The sequence below is a fragment of the Colletotrichum abscissum genome, assembly GCF_030869225.1.
Source record: "Colletotrichum abscissum strain IMI 504890 chromosome Unknown Scaffold_42.1, whole genome shotgun sequence".
NCBI classification, from domain to species: Eukaryota; Fungi; Ascomycota; class Sordariomycetes; order Glomerellales; family Glomerellaceae; genus Colletotrichum; species Colletotrichum abscissum.
Window position 1 is genome coordinate 164,276 of NW_026850343.1, and position 16,575 is coordinate 180,850.

The following is a 16,575-nucleotide window of genomic DNA, read 5'->3' on the forward strand; positions in this document are numbered from 1 at the left end:
CAGGATGATTGGTAGACTGCGAGGGCATTGACCCCCTCTTTTCGCGTGAGGCTCTACGGTCCAACGGTTCACCTTGAGTGAACCTGGTTTTATGGGGAGAAGCGGGGAGCAAATCTGCCAGGTATCCACAGGACTCGTGGCTCTTTTCGTGTGCAAACAATGTGAAGCTGGGAAGTTCTGCCTCTAAGTACCTTATTATCGAAGAAAGTTAATTCTTTCTAAGTTATAAGTATAAGAATATAGTTTTAATAAAATAGTATAATACCTACTTAATACTTAAATTAAAATATTTTTTTAAGCTTATTATAAGAGAAAAATAATTATATTATTAATTACTTACTATCGAGGTCTATAAATAGTACTATAGCTTTAATTACTATAGTTTTAATTATAATAATTTTATTTATAATAAGCAAAAAGTCTAATTATAAGTCCTTTAAAAGCCTCTTTTTAAGAGCTATAAGAGCCTTTAAGTATACTAAATTAAAATACTTATTAAGATATTAATAACTAAACTAATTTTATAATAATAACTTTAATAAAAGACTTAATAAATAATATTAAAAGCCTTATTAACGTTAAGTACGATTTACGAAGCGTAATAACGTAGTTATAAAATATTATTAATATATTTTATACTAAGAAGGGTATTATTAATATTAACGAGACGGATAGGGCTATATTAATATAATACCTTAGTTTTTTTTTATAGCTTAAGGATAATTATTTTAAATAGTATTAAAAGTTTATTAAAAAGCTCTTTTAAGTATTTTAGTATATTTATTACTATTTCTATAATAATAAGACTCTTAGTATTTATATATAAGAATAGGTTACCTATTTCTAAATAATAATATTAGCTTATTAATAAGCTATTAAAACTACGATTTTAATTTTTTAATAAGGGAGAGGGTAGAATAGAGGAAAGGATAAGTAAGAAAAGGGTTGAGGTTAAATAGTGCGGAATTCGAGGGTAGGGTAGCGTCTATATGTACTGCGGTAATCCTCTAGTAATGTAAAATGATGGAGTTAAACAGTGGGGAAGTTCTGCCTCGTCACTTCTCGAGGGCATGATGGTGATGGAAGTAGTCATGATCAAGACTCCATTTTCCCGTCTTAAGAGGCTCGATGCGGAGGCTCGGAAGAGTTGTTCCTAGGCGCTGCAAGATGCAACGCCTTGGTAAAGCTTCTTTGGATGATAAGGTGCTCCACTGTCCACGGTTAGGAAGTTGGGAATCTCACTTGGCTTGCCAAGACGACAATCCGAAGAAAAGGGGGAAGTGGTGTTACGTAACGCATGTCTAGTGCCAAGCTTGCAAGTAACGTGACCCAAAGCTGTTGGCATCGTATGAAGGGTGACATAATAGTTAAGTTCTCGTTCGCCGCCATGCATTGAATAATCGATTTGCCAACGCGGCCATCTCATGGACTGGTTTTGCTAGCAAAATTCCGTATCCATCTGGGCACAGATGCCGGGAGATCGGCCGAGAATTTCTGTCAAAAAAACAGTAGTCATCGATCTGACTAACACCGCATCACCCAGTCAAAATACCCACCCTGCCAGGGCTTCGAGGACTCTTTGCGTGGTCTAGTGCAGGAACCAGCGAGTTAGTGGATCTACTAAGCAAGCCACCCGGGAAGGAAGAGTCGAAAAATTCCAGTTAGTGACGTTGATCGATCTAGATTTTTCTTCCTTGTGGCTTGCCCTAGTAAGCATCGGACGACCGTTTTTGCATGGCAGCAAGATCAAATCCGGGCCTCAAAGATGACCTAAGCAACCTCTAAAACTTATGACTTCGGGTGACTGTATCGTTCTTTAATTGAGTCCGATCTGCGCGGATACCTTTACTGGGTAAAATTGATCTTATGCATGCAATCAACACAAGTCGCATCGACTCTGCAATTGCAGTAATATTAAATAGTGCATGGCAAGGTAGCTTTTTCTTTTTCCTTCTCAATACGGCTACAGACGACTTCCTCATGCTATCTGCCCTCTCGAAGCTCCATAGGTTTGACGCCCAACGCTCGTGTTTCTTGTCGTCCACCTTTATCCTCATCCTGACAGTGAACTTGCTTTTCTCTCAATTGTCGACTCAACATGATCATTATTCAAAGACATGGAAGACCGCGGCATGCCGAAACGTCAATGCGCATCCGTCGCGGAAACCGAAGAACAACACTTTTCCGCAGAAGTACGTGTTTAATCAATTTAAACACTTGAGAGCCCCTGTTCACATATGGCAAGGCTGAAGAGGCCCGGTATTGTGGAATAGATATGCATAGGTAGTTCGTGACCACGACATCTAATGTGGGTTTAATGTCGAGAATCAACTGAAAATGCTAATTGCAGGAGCGGGTGCTTGCCGGAATGTAAGTTCATAGGATAAGTGAGCAGAAATTGTTCCGATAATCTGGGGGCTTTGGTTTTGATGGTGGCTGAGCCGGTCTGAAGTAAAGTTAGAGGTCAGTTATTGATTCACGTCGCAAACGCGGCATTTTAGAAGAGCATGTAGAGTCTGTCGACGTCTCAAAATTTGCCTATCACATGTATCATTCAGTCGTCGGGCTGGGTGGGAAATATCGATGCTATAGGGTAATCAATCGCTGCGCATGCCCTGCTGATTTAGGCAGTTGACTGTTGACAACGTCCTCTCAGACGATCTTCGCATGCATAAAGAGACGCAGAGCCGGGAGCCAGGTGAAGACATGTCACTTGCAGAGAAGGACGACTAGAGAAGCACGAATTAGAGTACCTCAATTAAATGAACGCCCAGAGCCTTGGGTCACGGCGAACGGGAATCTCGGTACCGGTTCCGACCAACATCGCTGTGTAATCCGGACCATCATCCTCCGTCGATCCACCCGGAGCCCTGGCTGATGATCCTCCCGACCTCATAAAGCCAGACGATTCGCCTATTTGTCGTAATATAGCAACATCACGGCCGGTGTGTCGCCGGCGTGGCAGTCTTGGCTTCTTGTCAGCTGGTCCAACTCGCCTTGAACGGGAAACCCTCCGAGAAGAAAATGACACTCGCGATGTCAGCATTTGATGGATCAATGAAGGGAAGGAACTCCTATATATACCCCTCGAGTTCGTTGCTTCATCTCTACTTGACCACTGCCCTAATCAAGCCGAGCGCGATTGAGCACATATTCATTCTTTCATCCAGCCATTTTCTGACCAAGAAACGCCTAACCCAAACCTGCAATGAAGGTTCTTATTCCTCTTCTGACGGCCAGTATGGCCAGTGCCCACACCATTTTCTCGTCCCTCGAGGTGGGCGGCACGAACCAGGGCGTCGGCAACGGCGTTCGCGTTCCCTCCTACAATGGCCCTATCGAAGATGTTACCTCCAGCTCTCTCGCATGCAACGGCGCCCCCAACCCCACGACGCCTACTTCCAAGGTCATCACCGTTCAGGCCGGGCAGAACGTTACCGCTATCTGGCGTTACATGCTCAGCTCTACCGGCTCTGCGCCCGCGGATGTCATGGACAGCAGTCACAAGGGCCCGACCATCGCGTATCTGAAGAAGGTCAGCGACGCTACTACCGATTCGGGCGTCGGAGATGGCTGGTTCAAGATTCAGCAGGACGGCTACAGCGGTGGCGTTTGGGGAACCGAAAAGGTCATCAACGGCCAGGGACGCCACAGCATCAAGATTCCAGAGTGTATCGCTCCTGGCCAGTATCTCCTTCGCGCGGAAATGATTGCCCTGCACGGTGCTGGCAGCTACCCGGGTGCCCAGTTCTACATGGAATGTGCTCAGATCAACGTTGTTGGAGGTACTGGCACCAAGACTCCCTCGACTGTCAGCTTGCCTGGCGCGTACAAGGTTAGCAGTTGTGCTTCTAAATATTGAATTTCTCAACTCTCGAGTATGGTTACTAACTACTCATTATCTATAGGGTACCGACCCTGGAGTTACGATCAACATCTGTACGTCTTCCAGAATTTTCTCTTTGGCATCCATGAAGCACATTTTAGCTGACAAGGACGTTTCTAGATTGGCCCCCGGTTGAGTCCTACACGATTCCCGGCCCAAGCCTGTTCACGTGCTAGATACGCAGTCTTGGATGCACGAATAGCTTGAATGAGACTTTGGCTTGGTTGACATAGGCTACCTCAGTTTTGACTAGTTACTTCTACCTTTTCCTAGTGATGGTGGCGGAAAGCCTACATCCTTTGATTCAGATAAGATGTCGGAAAAACTCATTTACTCCTGATTGCTGTAAGACTATTGACAGATCAACTTCAGGAGAGAATAGAAAAATTAAATGACAGCGGTATTAAACCTCCGCTCGGAATACTTCACTCGCCCATGGCAGTGATGCGTGTAAGGGACATCTTTATTTCCATTTAGTTGACCGCAGGGTATCATGAACTGTAAATTGTCACAGTCAAAATCATGATATGATGATGAATAGACCCCCTACCGCCCCCACACCCCCTGTGTCTGTTGGATAACGGAGATACGGCACAATATTGGTATTGCTTGGCCACCGTCTGCCTTGTTTTCTTCAATAATCCACGGCAGGCACTTTCTTCCTGCAAAAGTTCAACGACAAGTGTCCAAGGAACTCTTCCCAGCTTGAACTACCAAGCACACTTTTTTGTTCCCTGGCTTTGGAAAGCACAGTGGACTTGAGAACTTTGCCACATCCGGACCAACAGAAGCAAATATGTCCCACGAATCTAGTCATACAAGTGGCATGTTGGGCGCTCGAACCAGACACAAAAGCTTACACTTACCCGTTGAGATTCTACTTCGAATAGCTCCTCATCTCGAATCCGGCTATGAATCTTCAGACCTAGCAGAATGGCAGAAGGGTCTGGAATTGATCGCCCGGAGAAATCTTTGGACTTTCTGTCTCGTTGGCCCAGCATGGCGGGCAGTTGGCCAGATGTTTCTGTTCCGACACTATAGGGCGACAAAAACTTTACCGCTGTTTGTCAGGTCTCTCGTTGAGTGCCCTGACCTTGGAGAACTTGTGGAATCTGTTTGTCTAGACAGCTTCTCTTATGAAACCCTGCGTGGATATCAAGAAGCGACGATGCTATTGAAAAAAAGAAGCAAACAGCTTGGAATTGAGTTTCCCCGCGATGAGGATACGACGAATCTGCCAAAGTGGATTGTCACAGGCAACGAAGTCCAGTCATTCTTGGCGACTATGTTGCTGGCACACACGACTCGGGCGAAGCACGTAAAGCTGCCAGTACAATGGTCGGGTGAAGTTTTAAAGAACCTCGTGGTTGCTGAGAGCTTATCAACAGTTACATCGCCACAAAACCCACGCACCCGATTCAAAAATCTAGTACACTTGACCCTTGGCAAACCGGATTCTCCAGGAGGAGGAGGGCGGGAGTTCCTCCACGACACCATTGAATACTCGTGCGCGCTTCAACTCGCGCCAAACCTGACCTCTCTCGCTCTCTTCGACTTCATTCCAATCAAGACTCCTCTAGGCCTCAGTCTTGATAATCTGTTCGCAAACCTTACGAGTCTAAAAATTGGTGGAAGCCCGCGTAGCACACAATTGTTTGTGGACCACTATAAGTCGATTTGCAGAGTCTGCAGAATTCTGGAAGAGATTCAGATTATCATGCCGCAGCACCCCGGCCGAATAGCTAGTTTGCTAGATTCATTACAGCCTTTCGCACCTACTCTCAAACGGCTACGACTGAGCATTGATATAGGTACTATGCCTATTGAGCATCCATTGTGGGAGTGGGACGGCCTGGATATGTTGCAACAACTCACCCGTCTGGATACTTTGCGAGTAGATTTCAACCACGCCCTCTGTCGCGACCATTCCACGCCCTTTCCACGCGAGGCCGTCCGACCAGGGGCGTTTTTCGATTCATTGCCGATTTCACTGCGTACGTTATTTTTGCCAGGGTGCAACTGGGCCATTAGAAATCCGATGGATCACACGAGTCGACGTGAGTACCACACAATGGAGAGATTGGTAACAAGGATACGACGTGGTGATCTTCCGGAATTCCGAACCCTGCACATCGCTTGCAACCGTCGAGCTCCATCCCCTTTCTTCGGACAACTTGAGAATTTGGGAGTCGAAGTTGTTCATTACAATCATCATGCGACATTGTGTGGTGGTGACCTTGCAGCTCTGGATGTTGAGAATTGGAAACTACTCTAGGCAGGAGAATAGGGAGATAAGGGCCAATGGCTTAGGTAGAGGCAATTAATATGTCTGACAATGCATTGCGAAGGAATTTGGTTCATGCATCAGCCAGGTATTCCAATCATCAGATTGGTGAATCCCATTTCCTCTTCTAAGTCTTGACATGCACTTGTGAATTAGACACAATGCTTTTGTTTGTAGCGTGGCAAGGGGACTATTGATCATGAACGGCAAACATTATGCAAATTCTTCACGACTTTGATTCTTGTGCATGCAACGTCTACGCAGCTAAGCCTACCCGGTCAAAGTCCGGTGCCCAAGCACTTTCCACGCCCGAAATGCTAATGGTGTTGGCGCCGCCGGCGGTGAAACCTGTCAACTCAACTGCGTATCCCTTGAAAACATCTGCGGACCAGTTGTACCCGCTGAGAGGAAAGCTGACCGTCTGCGCGGCGCCCCCGTTGACACTGATGGACGCCAGCCTCTCGTTGTTGCTGCCTCCCAGGTACCCGACGTCACCGTTGATGTAGTCGAACAGGACGGTCTGCGTGCCGGCCTTTGACGTCGAGACGTTGGACAGCACAACGCGGCCGTTGGAGGAGCCGCCGAGGTTGCCGACCTTGTTAGAGGACGTGCAGCCGGAGCAGGACTGCAGGTTCGCGCCGGATGACAGCGAGCCGGTGGCGACGGAGACGTAGTTGTACTTCGGGCCGGCGGCGGTTGAGCGCTGGATGTTGGAGAGGCGAAGTGCGAGGGAACCGTGAGCGTTGACTTGCGCAGAGTAGCTGTTGGCGTTGGTGACCGACTTTGACGTCCAGAGGTCCTTGACCGTGGCGGAGGTGATGCCGAGATCGGCGAGCTGGACAGTCAGCGTGCGGGCCGCATTGCTCAGGTCGACGACAAGGACGGCGACATCTCCGTTGGCGAGGTCACCGGCCCAGAGGTCGCGATTTCCTGTCCAGCGCTGAACTAGCTTGATGGGCTTGACGGCTGAGTCCTGGTTGATGGCGATAAGATCCTTGTTTTGCAAGACGGCAACGGCCTGATCAGAGAGAGCGGCAAGATTGGTGGAAATCATAAGCGCAGACTTGAGCATGGCCCAGGACGCAAAGTGAGTGGCTTGCTCGTCAAAAGTCATGCCAGTGTTGCCGACTTCGAGAAGGTCAGCATCAGCGATGTTGCCCGGCCCGACGATGCCGGACTTGACAATGTGAATAGCTTGGTTGTAGATTCGGTAAACGTTGCTCCAGCCCGTGGCAATGTCGTCTGACAGTCGGAACGAGGTCGAGATGCCCTTCGTCCATTGTGCGGGCCCTTGGAGGCCGCTGGAAGCCGAATAGGGGGTTCCCCATTGGCAGATCAGCATGCCCGGAATGCCGACCCGTTGAAGTTCTTTCCACATGACGGTGAAACGCGATACAAAATCGGTTCGCGGGTCTTTGGGCGCATTCTGCGATGAGTTGGGACCGTCCACATAGCAATTGTCATCTGAGAGCAGATCATAGTCAGCGCATGCCGCGTAGCACTAGAGGCAAACTCGACAATTATATCTCGTATAACTCACACTTAAGATACTCTGTGTTGAGTGTCTTGAAAAAGTCGGCGTCGGCGGCTTCGTGACCGAGTGAGCCCGCGACAGGACTCGGGACCTGGGTGTCACACATGCGCACGCCGGCGTCAGAGTACATGGTCCATTTCATGCCTTTGGACCTCGCGAGATCGCTCAAGGGCTTGAGACCCTGAGGAAACGCGGTGGCGTCGATCTTCAACGCGCCCGTTGTAGCATTTCGCTGGCCGTCTCTGGATGCCCAACCGCAGTCGACCTGGAAGTACTTGTAGCCCGCGGTGACGAAGCCTCGGTCAGCCATAGAATTGATGGCGGCTGTGATACCGGCATTGGTCGGGCTGCAGGCGACCTGGTTGTACGAATTCCATCCCATGACGGGCGTCGACTGGAAAGACTGACTCGCGGCCAGAGAGGCGCCCCCGAGGCCGAGGAGGAGGAAGCTTGAGATGCCCATAATGGATGTGGAACAAGAGACTCAGACGCCCTAGCTTTGAAGAAGTGCAGCGCTCGGATCTTGAGGCGATTCGATGTTAGACATTCCAATCGTCGCCTTAAATACTTTCAAGAGTCGCGAAGCCCAAAATATGGCGGCAACTCACTCGCACGATGATAGACTTGCGCGCCAATAGAGACGATGGTGGCTAGGACGCTTCAAGCTAGCGAAGCCGGCAGACTGTCGCTTTTAAGAGAGGACCTGCCGCATGGGATCTGCAATGAAACATCGTATTCATGGCGTTGGCCGGGGCTCGGATCTGGAAATGGAACCATCATCTTTGGGGTGCATACGGTCACTCCACGAGACCTACCCCAATCTGATCTAAGGTACCCGCTTCCCCACAGAGTAAATGAAGCCTTTCTAGCGTCCTTAAGTCGGGGTTGGAAAAGCGTTAGTGTCACCTGATGACGATCGACAGTAATCCTCGGGGCGTTAAGTCGCGAACAGTTGCGAACCCGCAATAGATATCTAAGACAACGGTCGGTCGTTACCATCCCGGCGCTTGTGGGAACTCAGCGTCGCGTTTACGACGGGTAACGGCAGTGTGCACTCCTGGGCCCTTCCTTGATGCGCCGCGGGCCGCGGACTAGACCGGAGGGTTATCCATGCTCTCCAGAAATGGCTGACAAGCCGAGCACCGGCGGCGAAGCCGACTCTGGGGTAGTCTCTTTGATTATGATAGCTCATTCCATCAGATCACCCAGCCTGTGGCCTCGTTTCTTTCTCGACACCGGGTATGAAGTCAAGTAGGTGGACTACCGCTTTAAGTAGAGATTTCCCAGTAGAGGAATGTCAAACACAATAGGTTGTCTTTCAAGCAAGGGGTGAATAGAGAAAAAGAACAACCACAAGTCAAATCATGCACAGAAAATGACTGAGCGACTTACTGAATTTCCACCTGAGTAATAGTTATCCAGTCTCGAGGAACCCTCTCGCCCTATCCCCATGCATGATTACTTCAGCCATCTTGGCGCAGTTCTCCAACCTCTCAATTACCCCTCCTAGGCTAATGTCCGATGAACTCGCATTCGCTGCTCCCTGCCCGAGTATCAACTGACTATTGCTTCTTAAGTGCGGTACTTGAACTCATTATTTGAACGCGTCCCAATCACACATCATCCGCCATGCCGCTGTACAAGCCACCCAATCCCGGTGCACCTGTCCTTTCGCAGTTCTCGCTGAAAGGCAAGGTCGCAGCCGTTACGGGAGGCGCCAGAGGCATTGGCCTCGAGATCGTTCGGGGCCTCGCCGAAGCCGGGGCAGATGTAGCTCTCATCCACGCGACCAGCAAAGATGCCGTTGAGATCGCCAGCCAAATTGCCAAGGACACAGGTGTGAACATTCGCGCTTACCAGAGCGACGTTCGGTCTCGAGCCTCAATTGCCGCCACGGTGGATGAGATTGTTCAAGACTTTGGGCACCTTGATGTCATGATTGCAAACTCTGGCGTCTGCGCTGATATTCCCAGCCTTGAGTACACTGAGGAGACATGGAAAGACAACAATAGTGTCAACCTTGATGGTGTCATGTGGACGGCGCAGGCTGCCGGGAAGGTCTTCAAGCAATAGGGGCGTGGCAACCTCATCATTACTGCGTCAGTCAGTGCGACACTGGTCAACATTCCCCAGCGACAGGCTGCCTACAACTCTTCAAAGGCAGCCGCCGTACACCTGGCAAAGAGCCTCGCGGTAGAATGGGTAGACTTCGCAAGGGTCAACAGCGTGTCTCCGGGCTTTATTGAAACGGAGAGTGAGTGCATGGCTTGCCCTCACCTAATTCCGGAACTAGTGCTGACCTGGATTAAGTGTTGTATGTTCAACCAAAAGAACGCTTCGATAAGTGGATGGAGATGATTCCCGGCAAGCGAATGGCTGAGACATCTGAGCTCAAAGGCGTAAGACAGATTGCAGTAGTCACACGGTCGGTCTACGTTTGCTAACCACGAGATATAGGTCTATGTTTTTCTAGTAAGCGATGTGTCACGTAATAGGGATAGTAATCGTACCTTACGAAGTGCCCGTTACGTACTAAATTACGTATCTATCTTAAATATCGTATATATAGACCTTTTCTTTTTATTTATTTCTATTTTAATAATTAAGCTATTTTTATTATACTCTATATACCTATTACTACGTATTATAATTCGTAATAATTATAAGCCTAGCTCTTAGTTAAGACCTTATACTATAATAACGTACTTATTAATATAATTCTTACGATTTTTTTAAAATAACTAACTTACTTATACTTACTTTAGCCTAAGCTAAATTAACTAATTATAATAATTAAATTAAATAGTTTAACGTATTTCGTATTATAAATAAGAGTATCGGGGTTTAAAAATATATCGACCTAAATACTCTAAACTCCGATATATTCTTTAACCCCTTTATAATACTTACTTCGCCCTCTAAATTTAAATAATTAGTTACGACTTATAATAAAAAAGAACTACGAGCTTATTAAGCCCGTTATAAAATATTTAAAAATAACTAAAAAAACTAAAAAATCCTTTACTAATAGTTTTTAAATATAACTCTTAGTACGAACCTTTTAACTTCTTTAAGTACGAGTAACTTATAGGACTAAGCCGGGTTTTTTTTTATAAAACTAGCTATATTACTTACTTTATATAAATAAATTTATTTTTATACCGTACTTATAAAGAGGATTTATATATTTAAGAGTATTTAAAAATAATAAGAACTTAATACTAAATATAAATAACTTATAGCTTATAAACGTAATACTATTAATACGTATATTAAAATCCTTACTTAGTAGTTAATAAAATTAGTTAATATTATATTATATAAATACGCATTTTAAAAAGCTATTAAAAACGGTACTAAGTTTAATATATAATAAATTATTAAATATTTAAAATAAGAATTTATACCCCCCGAACTAGTAATAAGGAATATAGTTCGAGAAGAATATTAATAAGTCCTTAATAAAATAAAAACTAAAATTAATTCCTAACGCTAGTATAAGGAGTAATAGTCTACTTACCTCCGAGCTAAAACGTATAATATTCTAAAAATTAATAAAAAAATCGCTATACTTAATTTCTTAATTATAATTAAATCTAGACTTAACCCTATATAGGGCTAACGTATATATAAGACCTTTAGTAAATTAATAGCTTTCGGAACGTATATAAGGACCCTCGAGGAGATTATATATATATTTAGTTTAATAACTTAGGACGTATATATTAAACGACTTTTAAATTAAAGAGGGGCTTACTTTACTTTTATTAAACGCTCTAACTTAATTAATAATATAAATAATAAGGGTAACGTTATATACTCTTATAATTATATATACTTATAGCGCCCTATAGTATATTAAAAATTAAAATAAGTACTTATAAACTAAAACGCTAGTAAGTTATTAATATAAATACTAAAGAGCTATATAAAAAAAGTCCTTGTTATTATTAAATTAAATAAATAAAAATTACTCTATAATAAGCTTAAAAAAGCTAGTTAACTAAGGAATAATAGTACTCCTAAAAAACCTAGGTTTTTAAAAAGATTTTCTAACTAACTTATAGCGAGCTTATTAATAAACTAAAATAAGGGCTACGTAGTTATTATATTTATAAAAAGTTAGGATTTAAAAATAAACGCAATCTTTAGTACCCCTATAAATAGCGCTTACCCCCTTTTTTAAAATATAATAATAAATAGTTATAGAATAATATATTTAATTAACGATAAGAGCTTATTTAAACTTAAGAGTTACGTATTATTAAATAATAATAACTACGTTAAATTAAGAACTACTATACTACTTATTACTATACGTAGTACTTATATTATAAAAAGTATTTTAAATAGACTTAAAGGAAAGAGAACTTATAATTTAAAGCTTTAGAACGTCGCTTACGTTAAAGGATTCTATATTAATATAATTTTAAAAACTTTACTAAATAGAAGCGCATTTTAATACTATAGTCTAAATTATACTTTATAATAAGGAATGCTTTATAAGAGTACTATTAAAAAGTAGCTTATTTAAAAAAATAATCTAGTCTTTTTTAAATATAAGCTCTTCTAATCCTATCCTTTTTTTATAAACTTTAAATATATCTTATAAAGCCTAGCTAATATTATATTACTAATTAGCTATAAAAAATTCTATTACTTATATTAACGTACTTATAAAAGGTTTAATAGCGCGCTCCTCTAATACTTTAAAATAAATTATCTTAGACTTAATACTCTTCGTTAATTATTATATAAAACTCGAAATATGCGTATTAAACCTCTATTATAAGTTAAATATAAAGTATATATATTATTTAAAACTAAAATAATAGTTTTAAAAGGACTACTTTTAAAAAAAGCCTTATAGCTATAATACTATATATACTAAGATCTCTTCTACTTCGAACTATTTCTAAATAAATAATAATATATATTTATAGCTTTTAATAAATATAATAAGTAGCTTAAGGGGTTCTTTTTAAAAACTAAAATAAAAGAAAAAGTACTTTTCGTACTATAAAGCCTCGAGGCCATAATTCGTTATTAAAAAAGGACTCTAATTTACTTCTTTAAAAATAATAATAAAACTGCCCTCTTAATTATAAACGTTAAATATATATATAAAACGTAATATAATAAGCTAAGAATTAGAATAGAACTTTTACTTTTATATATAAAAAAACCTATAAGTAACGCTAAAAGAATAAGTTAACTCGTAATTACTAAAGCTTATAAAATACGCTTTTTTACGAACCTCCTTATAAATCTATAGGATAAAATAGTACTAGTAGCGATCTTTATTTATAATATTACCCTATAGGAAGTTAATAAAAGAGATTCGCTTATTATAATAAAAATTAATTAGTAAAAGTAGTATTAACGCTAATAATAAATAGGTTATTAAGTACGGGATTCTAAACTAGTTACCCTATATTTTAATAATTTTTATATATATAGTTACTAAGTATACTCTTTTTATAGGGATTATAAGAGGGGTATATATTAAAAAGAGTTTAAAATACTTCCCTACGAGTATATAAAATACTTAGTTAAATATATACTAAAAATACATAACTTATATAGGGTCTAAGTACTTACGCTCGAGTAAATATTTATTATAAAAAATATTAAATTTAATAAAAAAGTCTTTTATAATCCCGTATACGAGGAGTAAGCTATTATAAATAAATAAGTAAATTTAATAATCTAAAAAATATAAAAACTCTTTAATACTAATAATAAGTTAGTTCGAGTACTCGGGGAAATAGATCTAAACTTCGGAAATACTAGTACTTAAAATAACTTTATAATTAAAAAAAGTATTATTATTAAATTTTTAACTATTTAGGACGCTAAGTAACTAATAAACGTACTCTAGGGTATAGTTAATAAAATTAAAAAAGCTAATATAATCTTATTATTATTACTAATCCCTAAAATAACCCCCTTATATAAGCTTAGAAGTAAGAATAAAAAAAGGAATATAATAACTAAGTTATAAACGGCTCTATATAATTTATAGTCCTTTTTACGAGTATTTATATATATTATAGAGGTTCTCGAGCTTTTAATTCTTAATAACTCTTAATAAAATATTAAAATACGTAATAAATAAGGTACTAATTATAAAAAAATAATTCCTAATACTAAAGTCGACGTTAGTAAAGAACCCTTATAATAAACCTTTATTATTATATAAAAATAGAGCTTATAAAAACCGCCTTATTAAGTATTAAATAAAGCTCCGTTAGGTTTTAAACGCTTAAACCGGGCCTATAGACCTCTATAACGTTTTAATAATAGTATTTTTATAACGCTCTTATATTTAAATATAAAAAATAGCGATTACTATAACCGTTTCTAGGACTACTTTTTTTCTATTTTTATACTTAATTAATAAAAAGCTATAAAAAAAAATAGTATAAGATATATAATACTTTATTAAGTAATAAAAAGAGTAGTTTATAAGACCTACTTAGAGCGTTTTAAAAAAGTTTAAAAACTACGACTTATTAAAATTAATTTTTAGAGCTTATTAAAAAAGTTTAGTAATATTAAATATCTCTTATTATAACTATAAAAGCTACTTAGGGATATTATAAATATAAAAATAAAAAAGCTAAGGGATATTAATATATAAAAAGAGGTTAACCGTAATTTTAAATAAAAGATCTTATTTTTATTAAAATAGGTATATATTTATAAGTACGATATTAATAACGAGGTTAGCGAGGTAAAAGTATGTATATATATAAGGGGGGATATATAACTACTTAACCCCTTATAAAATATATATACTTTAACGCTTATTATAAAGGCTTTTAGGCTTATAATAATAATAACTACCTAATTCGACTTTAAAATAAACTAGTATAATACTATTAACGTATTCCTTAACGCGCTTTTTAAAAACGAAAAGTTAGTAATTATTAAACTCCTAGAGGGATATAAAGTTATTAATAAAATAAGTAAGCTCTAACGCGCTCTATATAGCTTTTAAAACTCGCTAATTCTCTAGTTTTAAACTTTTATTTCTATATTTCGTAATATAAATATAATATATAGTTACGAAGAGATTTATATTTACTAAACCGTAAATAAAAAAGTAATACTAATATTTTATATTAACGACTTTATTATTCTATATTATTAAAATAATTAAAAAGCGGCTTAGGGGATCGTTAATAGTATAAAAAAATATATTAACCTTAAAAAAAATAGACTAATTAATTATTTTTTTAAAATACGGATTTTATAAAACCGTATTATTTATAAAGTTTATCTTATTTATAACGTATATATTAAGCAAGTTATTAAGCGCTTTAACCTTATAAATTTACTATATCTAGCTACCCCTCTTTTTTAAAAAGAGTTTAAACTAAATAAGGGGTAAGTAATAAAAAAGGAAATAAAAAGCTATTAAAAAAAAGTTAAGAATATATTTTATATAGTTATTATAATTAGACTAGACGTCGCTTTTATTTATTTATAATTATTATAGTTCTTAACTAACCTAAGTATAACCTATATTAAAATAATTAACTACTATATTTAATATCTCTATATAATAAGATATTTTATACTTTATTATAGTAGCGTACTAAGTATATAATTATTATTTCTAACTAAAAATACTAGCTTTATAAATAATAAAATAATACGACGATTATCTTAGGGATATATAATATTCCTTTTTAGCAGCCTAATTTAATAAAAATTAGTACGCTAAGTAATAGTTACGATATTAATTATTAAAGCTAAGCTTTTTTATTTTAAAAAAACTGTAAAAAAGACTATAGCTCTAAAGCGCTTTTTTAAGGATATTACCCTTAATTTAAAAGAAATATAGTTAGTTAACTACGATAATTAGTAAATAATTCGACTTATTATAGGGGAAAAAAAAAATAGCTACTTAACTTTACTATATTAATATATAGAATATATAACTAAAATAAAAGCATATTAAAAGTAGCTTCGAAATTATTTATATATTAATAAAAAACATATTAATAAATAAACTTATTAAAAACCTTTTAAGAGCTAAGTTTAAACATTTCCGCACACTTTTTAACCTTTATAATACGCAAAAAGCTATTATAAATAGCTAAAATAATTAAAAATAATTAATTTAGGCTACGCTTAAAAAAACTTAATACTTAAAAGTAAATAATAAACGGAACTTAGAGTACGGCCTAGAGGCCTAAAATAAATAAAATAAAAACTTTTTATAGCCTAAAGGCCTAAATTCCTAAAATAACCTTACTCTATAAAATATATATATATAAAAATAAAACCCGGGCTTATGCTTACTATTTAAACTCTTAGTTTATAAAGTACGTAATTATTAAAAGTATAGTATTATTAAAAAAGAGGGTTAATATACGTATTAAAAAACGTATTTTATATATTTTAAAGTTTATAAAGCTAAGAGTAGTGGGGGTAGCGAGGGGTACGGGAACTAAAATAATTATTAAGTTAACGACTTAAAATATAAAAGCGAGCGGCGTAATAAGAAGTTAGTTATAAATAATTATAATAAGTATAAAAAAGAACTAGGGGCGTAAGTTAAAAAAGTCCTCTATATAAAAGCTAATATAATTCTTATATAGCTTTTAGTTTTTATCTATTTAGTAAATAATATTATAAAGCTTAGTAATATCTTATTAAAACTATAGTTAAAAGTGCGCTTTTTAATAATAAAAAAGGATAATATATTTATAAAAAAGGGAGCGCTACTTATAATAACCTTAATAAGGGCCTAGGCTATTAATTATAAAACGACTAGTATATTAATATACTTTTTAGCTAAATAGCTATTAAAATAGTACGTATACTAATTACTATTTCTTATAAAATAACAACTACTAT

At 38.4% G+C, this 16,575-nt stretch overlaps 5 protein-coding genes across 5 annotated transcripts; 4 read left to right on the forward strand and 1 right to left on the reverse strand.

Moving 5' to 3' along the window:
• Nucleotides 1–1,980: 1,980 nt before the first annotated feature.
• Nucleotides 1,981–2,250, forward strand: CABS01_13051 (uncharacterized protein; the record flags this gene model as incomplete). The annotated part of the gene is made up of 1 exon (XM_060546398.1): nucleotides 1,981–2,250. One exon carries the CDS (start codon nucleotides 1,981–1,983, stop codon nucleotides 2,248–2,250), a length of 270 nt encoding a protein of 89 aa, XP_060395296.1.
• Nucleotides 2,251–3,208: 958 nt separating this feature from the next.
• Nucleotides 3,209–4,062, forward strand: CABS01_13052 (glycosyl hydrolase family 61; the record flags this gene model as incomplete). Its single annotated transcript, XM_060546399.1, has 3 exons — nucleotides 3,209–3,835; nucleotides 3,909–3,939; nucleotides 4,007–4,062. The coding sequence occupies 3 exons, from the start codon at nucleotides 3,209–3,211 to the stop codon at nucleotides 4,060–4,062; spliced, it is 714 nt and encodes a 237-aa protein (XP_060395297.1).
• A 620-nt stretch (nucleotides 4,063–4,682) lies between these two features.
• On the forward strand, nucleotides 4,683–6,161 carry CABS01_13053 (uncharacterized protein; the record flags this gene model as incomplete). Its single annotated transcript, XM_060546400.1, has 1 exon — nucleotides 4,683–6,161. One exon carries the CDS (start codon nucleotides 4,683–4,685, stop codon nucleotides 6,159–6,161), a length of 1,479 nt encoding a protein of 492 aa, XP_060395298.1.
• Nucleotides 6,162–6,426: 265 nt separating this feature from the next.
• Nucleotides 6,427–8,167, reverse strand: CABS01_13054 (uncharacterized protein; the record flags this gene model as incomplete). The annotated part of the gene is made up of 2 exons (XM_060546401.1): nucleotides 6,427–7,634; nucleotides 7,711–8,167. 2 exons carry the CDS (start codon nucleotides 8,165–8,167, stop codon nucleotides 6,427–6,429), a joined length of 1,665 nt encoding a protein of 554 aa, XP_060395299.1.
• Nucleotides 8,168–9,333: 1,166 nt separating this feature from the next.
• CABS01_13055 (oxidoreductase) lies at nucleotides 9,334–9,777 on the forward strand (the record flags this gene model as incomplete). Its single annotated transcript, XM_060546402.1, has 1 exon — nucleotides 9,334–9,777. The coding sequence occupies one exon, from the start codon at nucleotides 9,334–9,336 to the stop codon at nucleotides 9,775–9,777; it is 444 nt and encodes a 147-aa protein (XP_060395300.1).
• Between the last annotated feature and the right edge of the window lie 6,798 nt (nucleotides 9,778–16,575).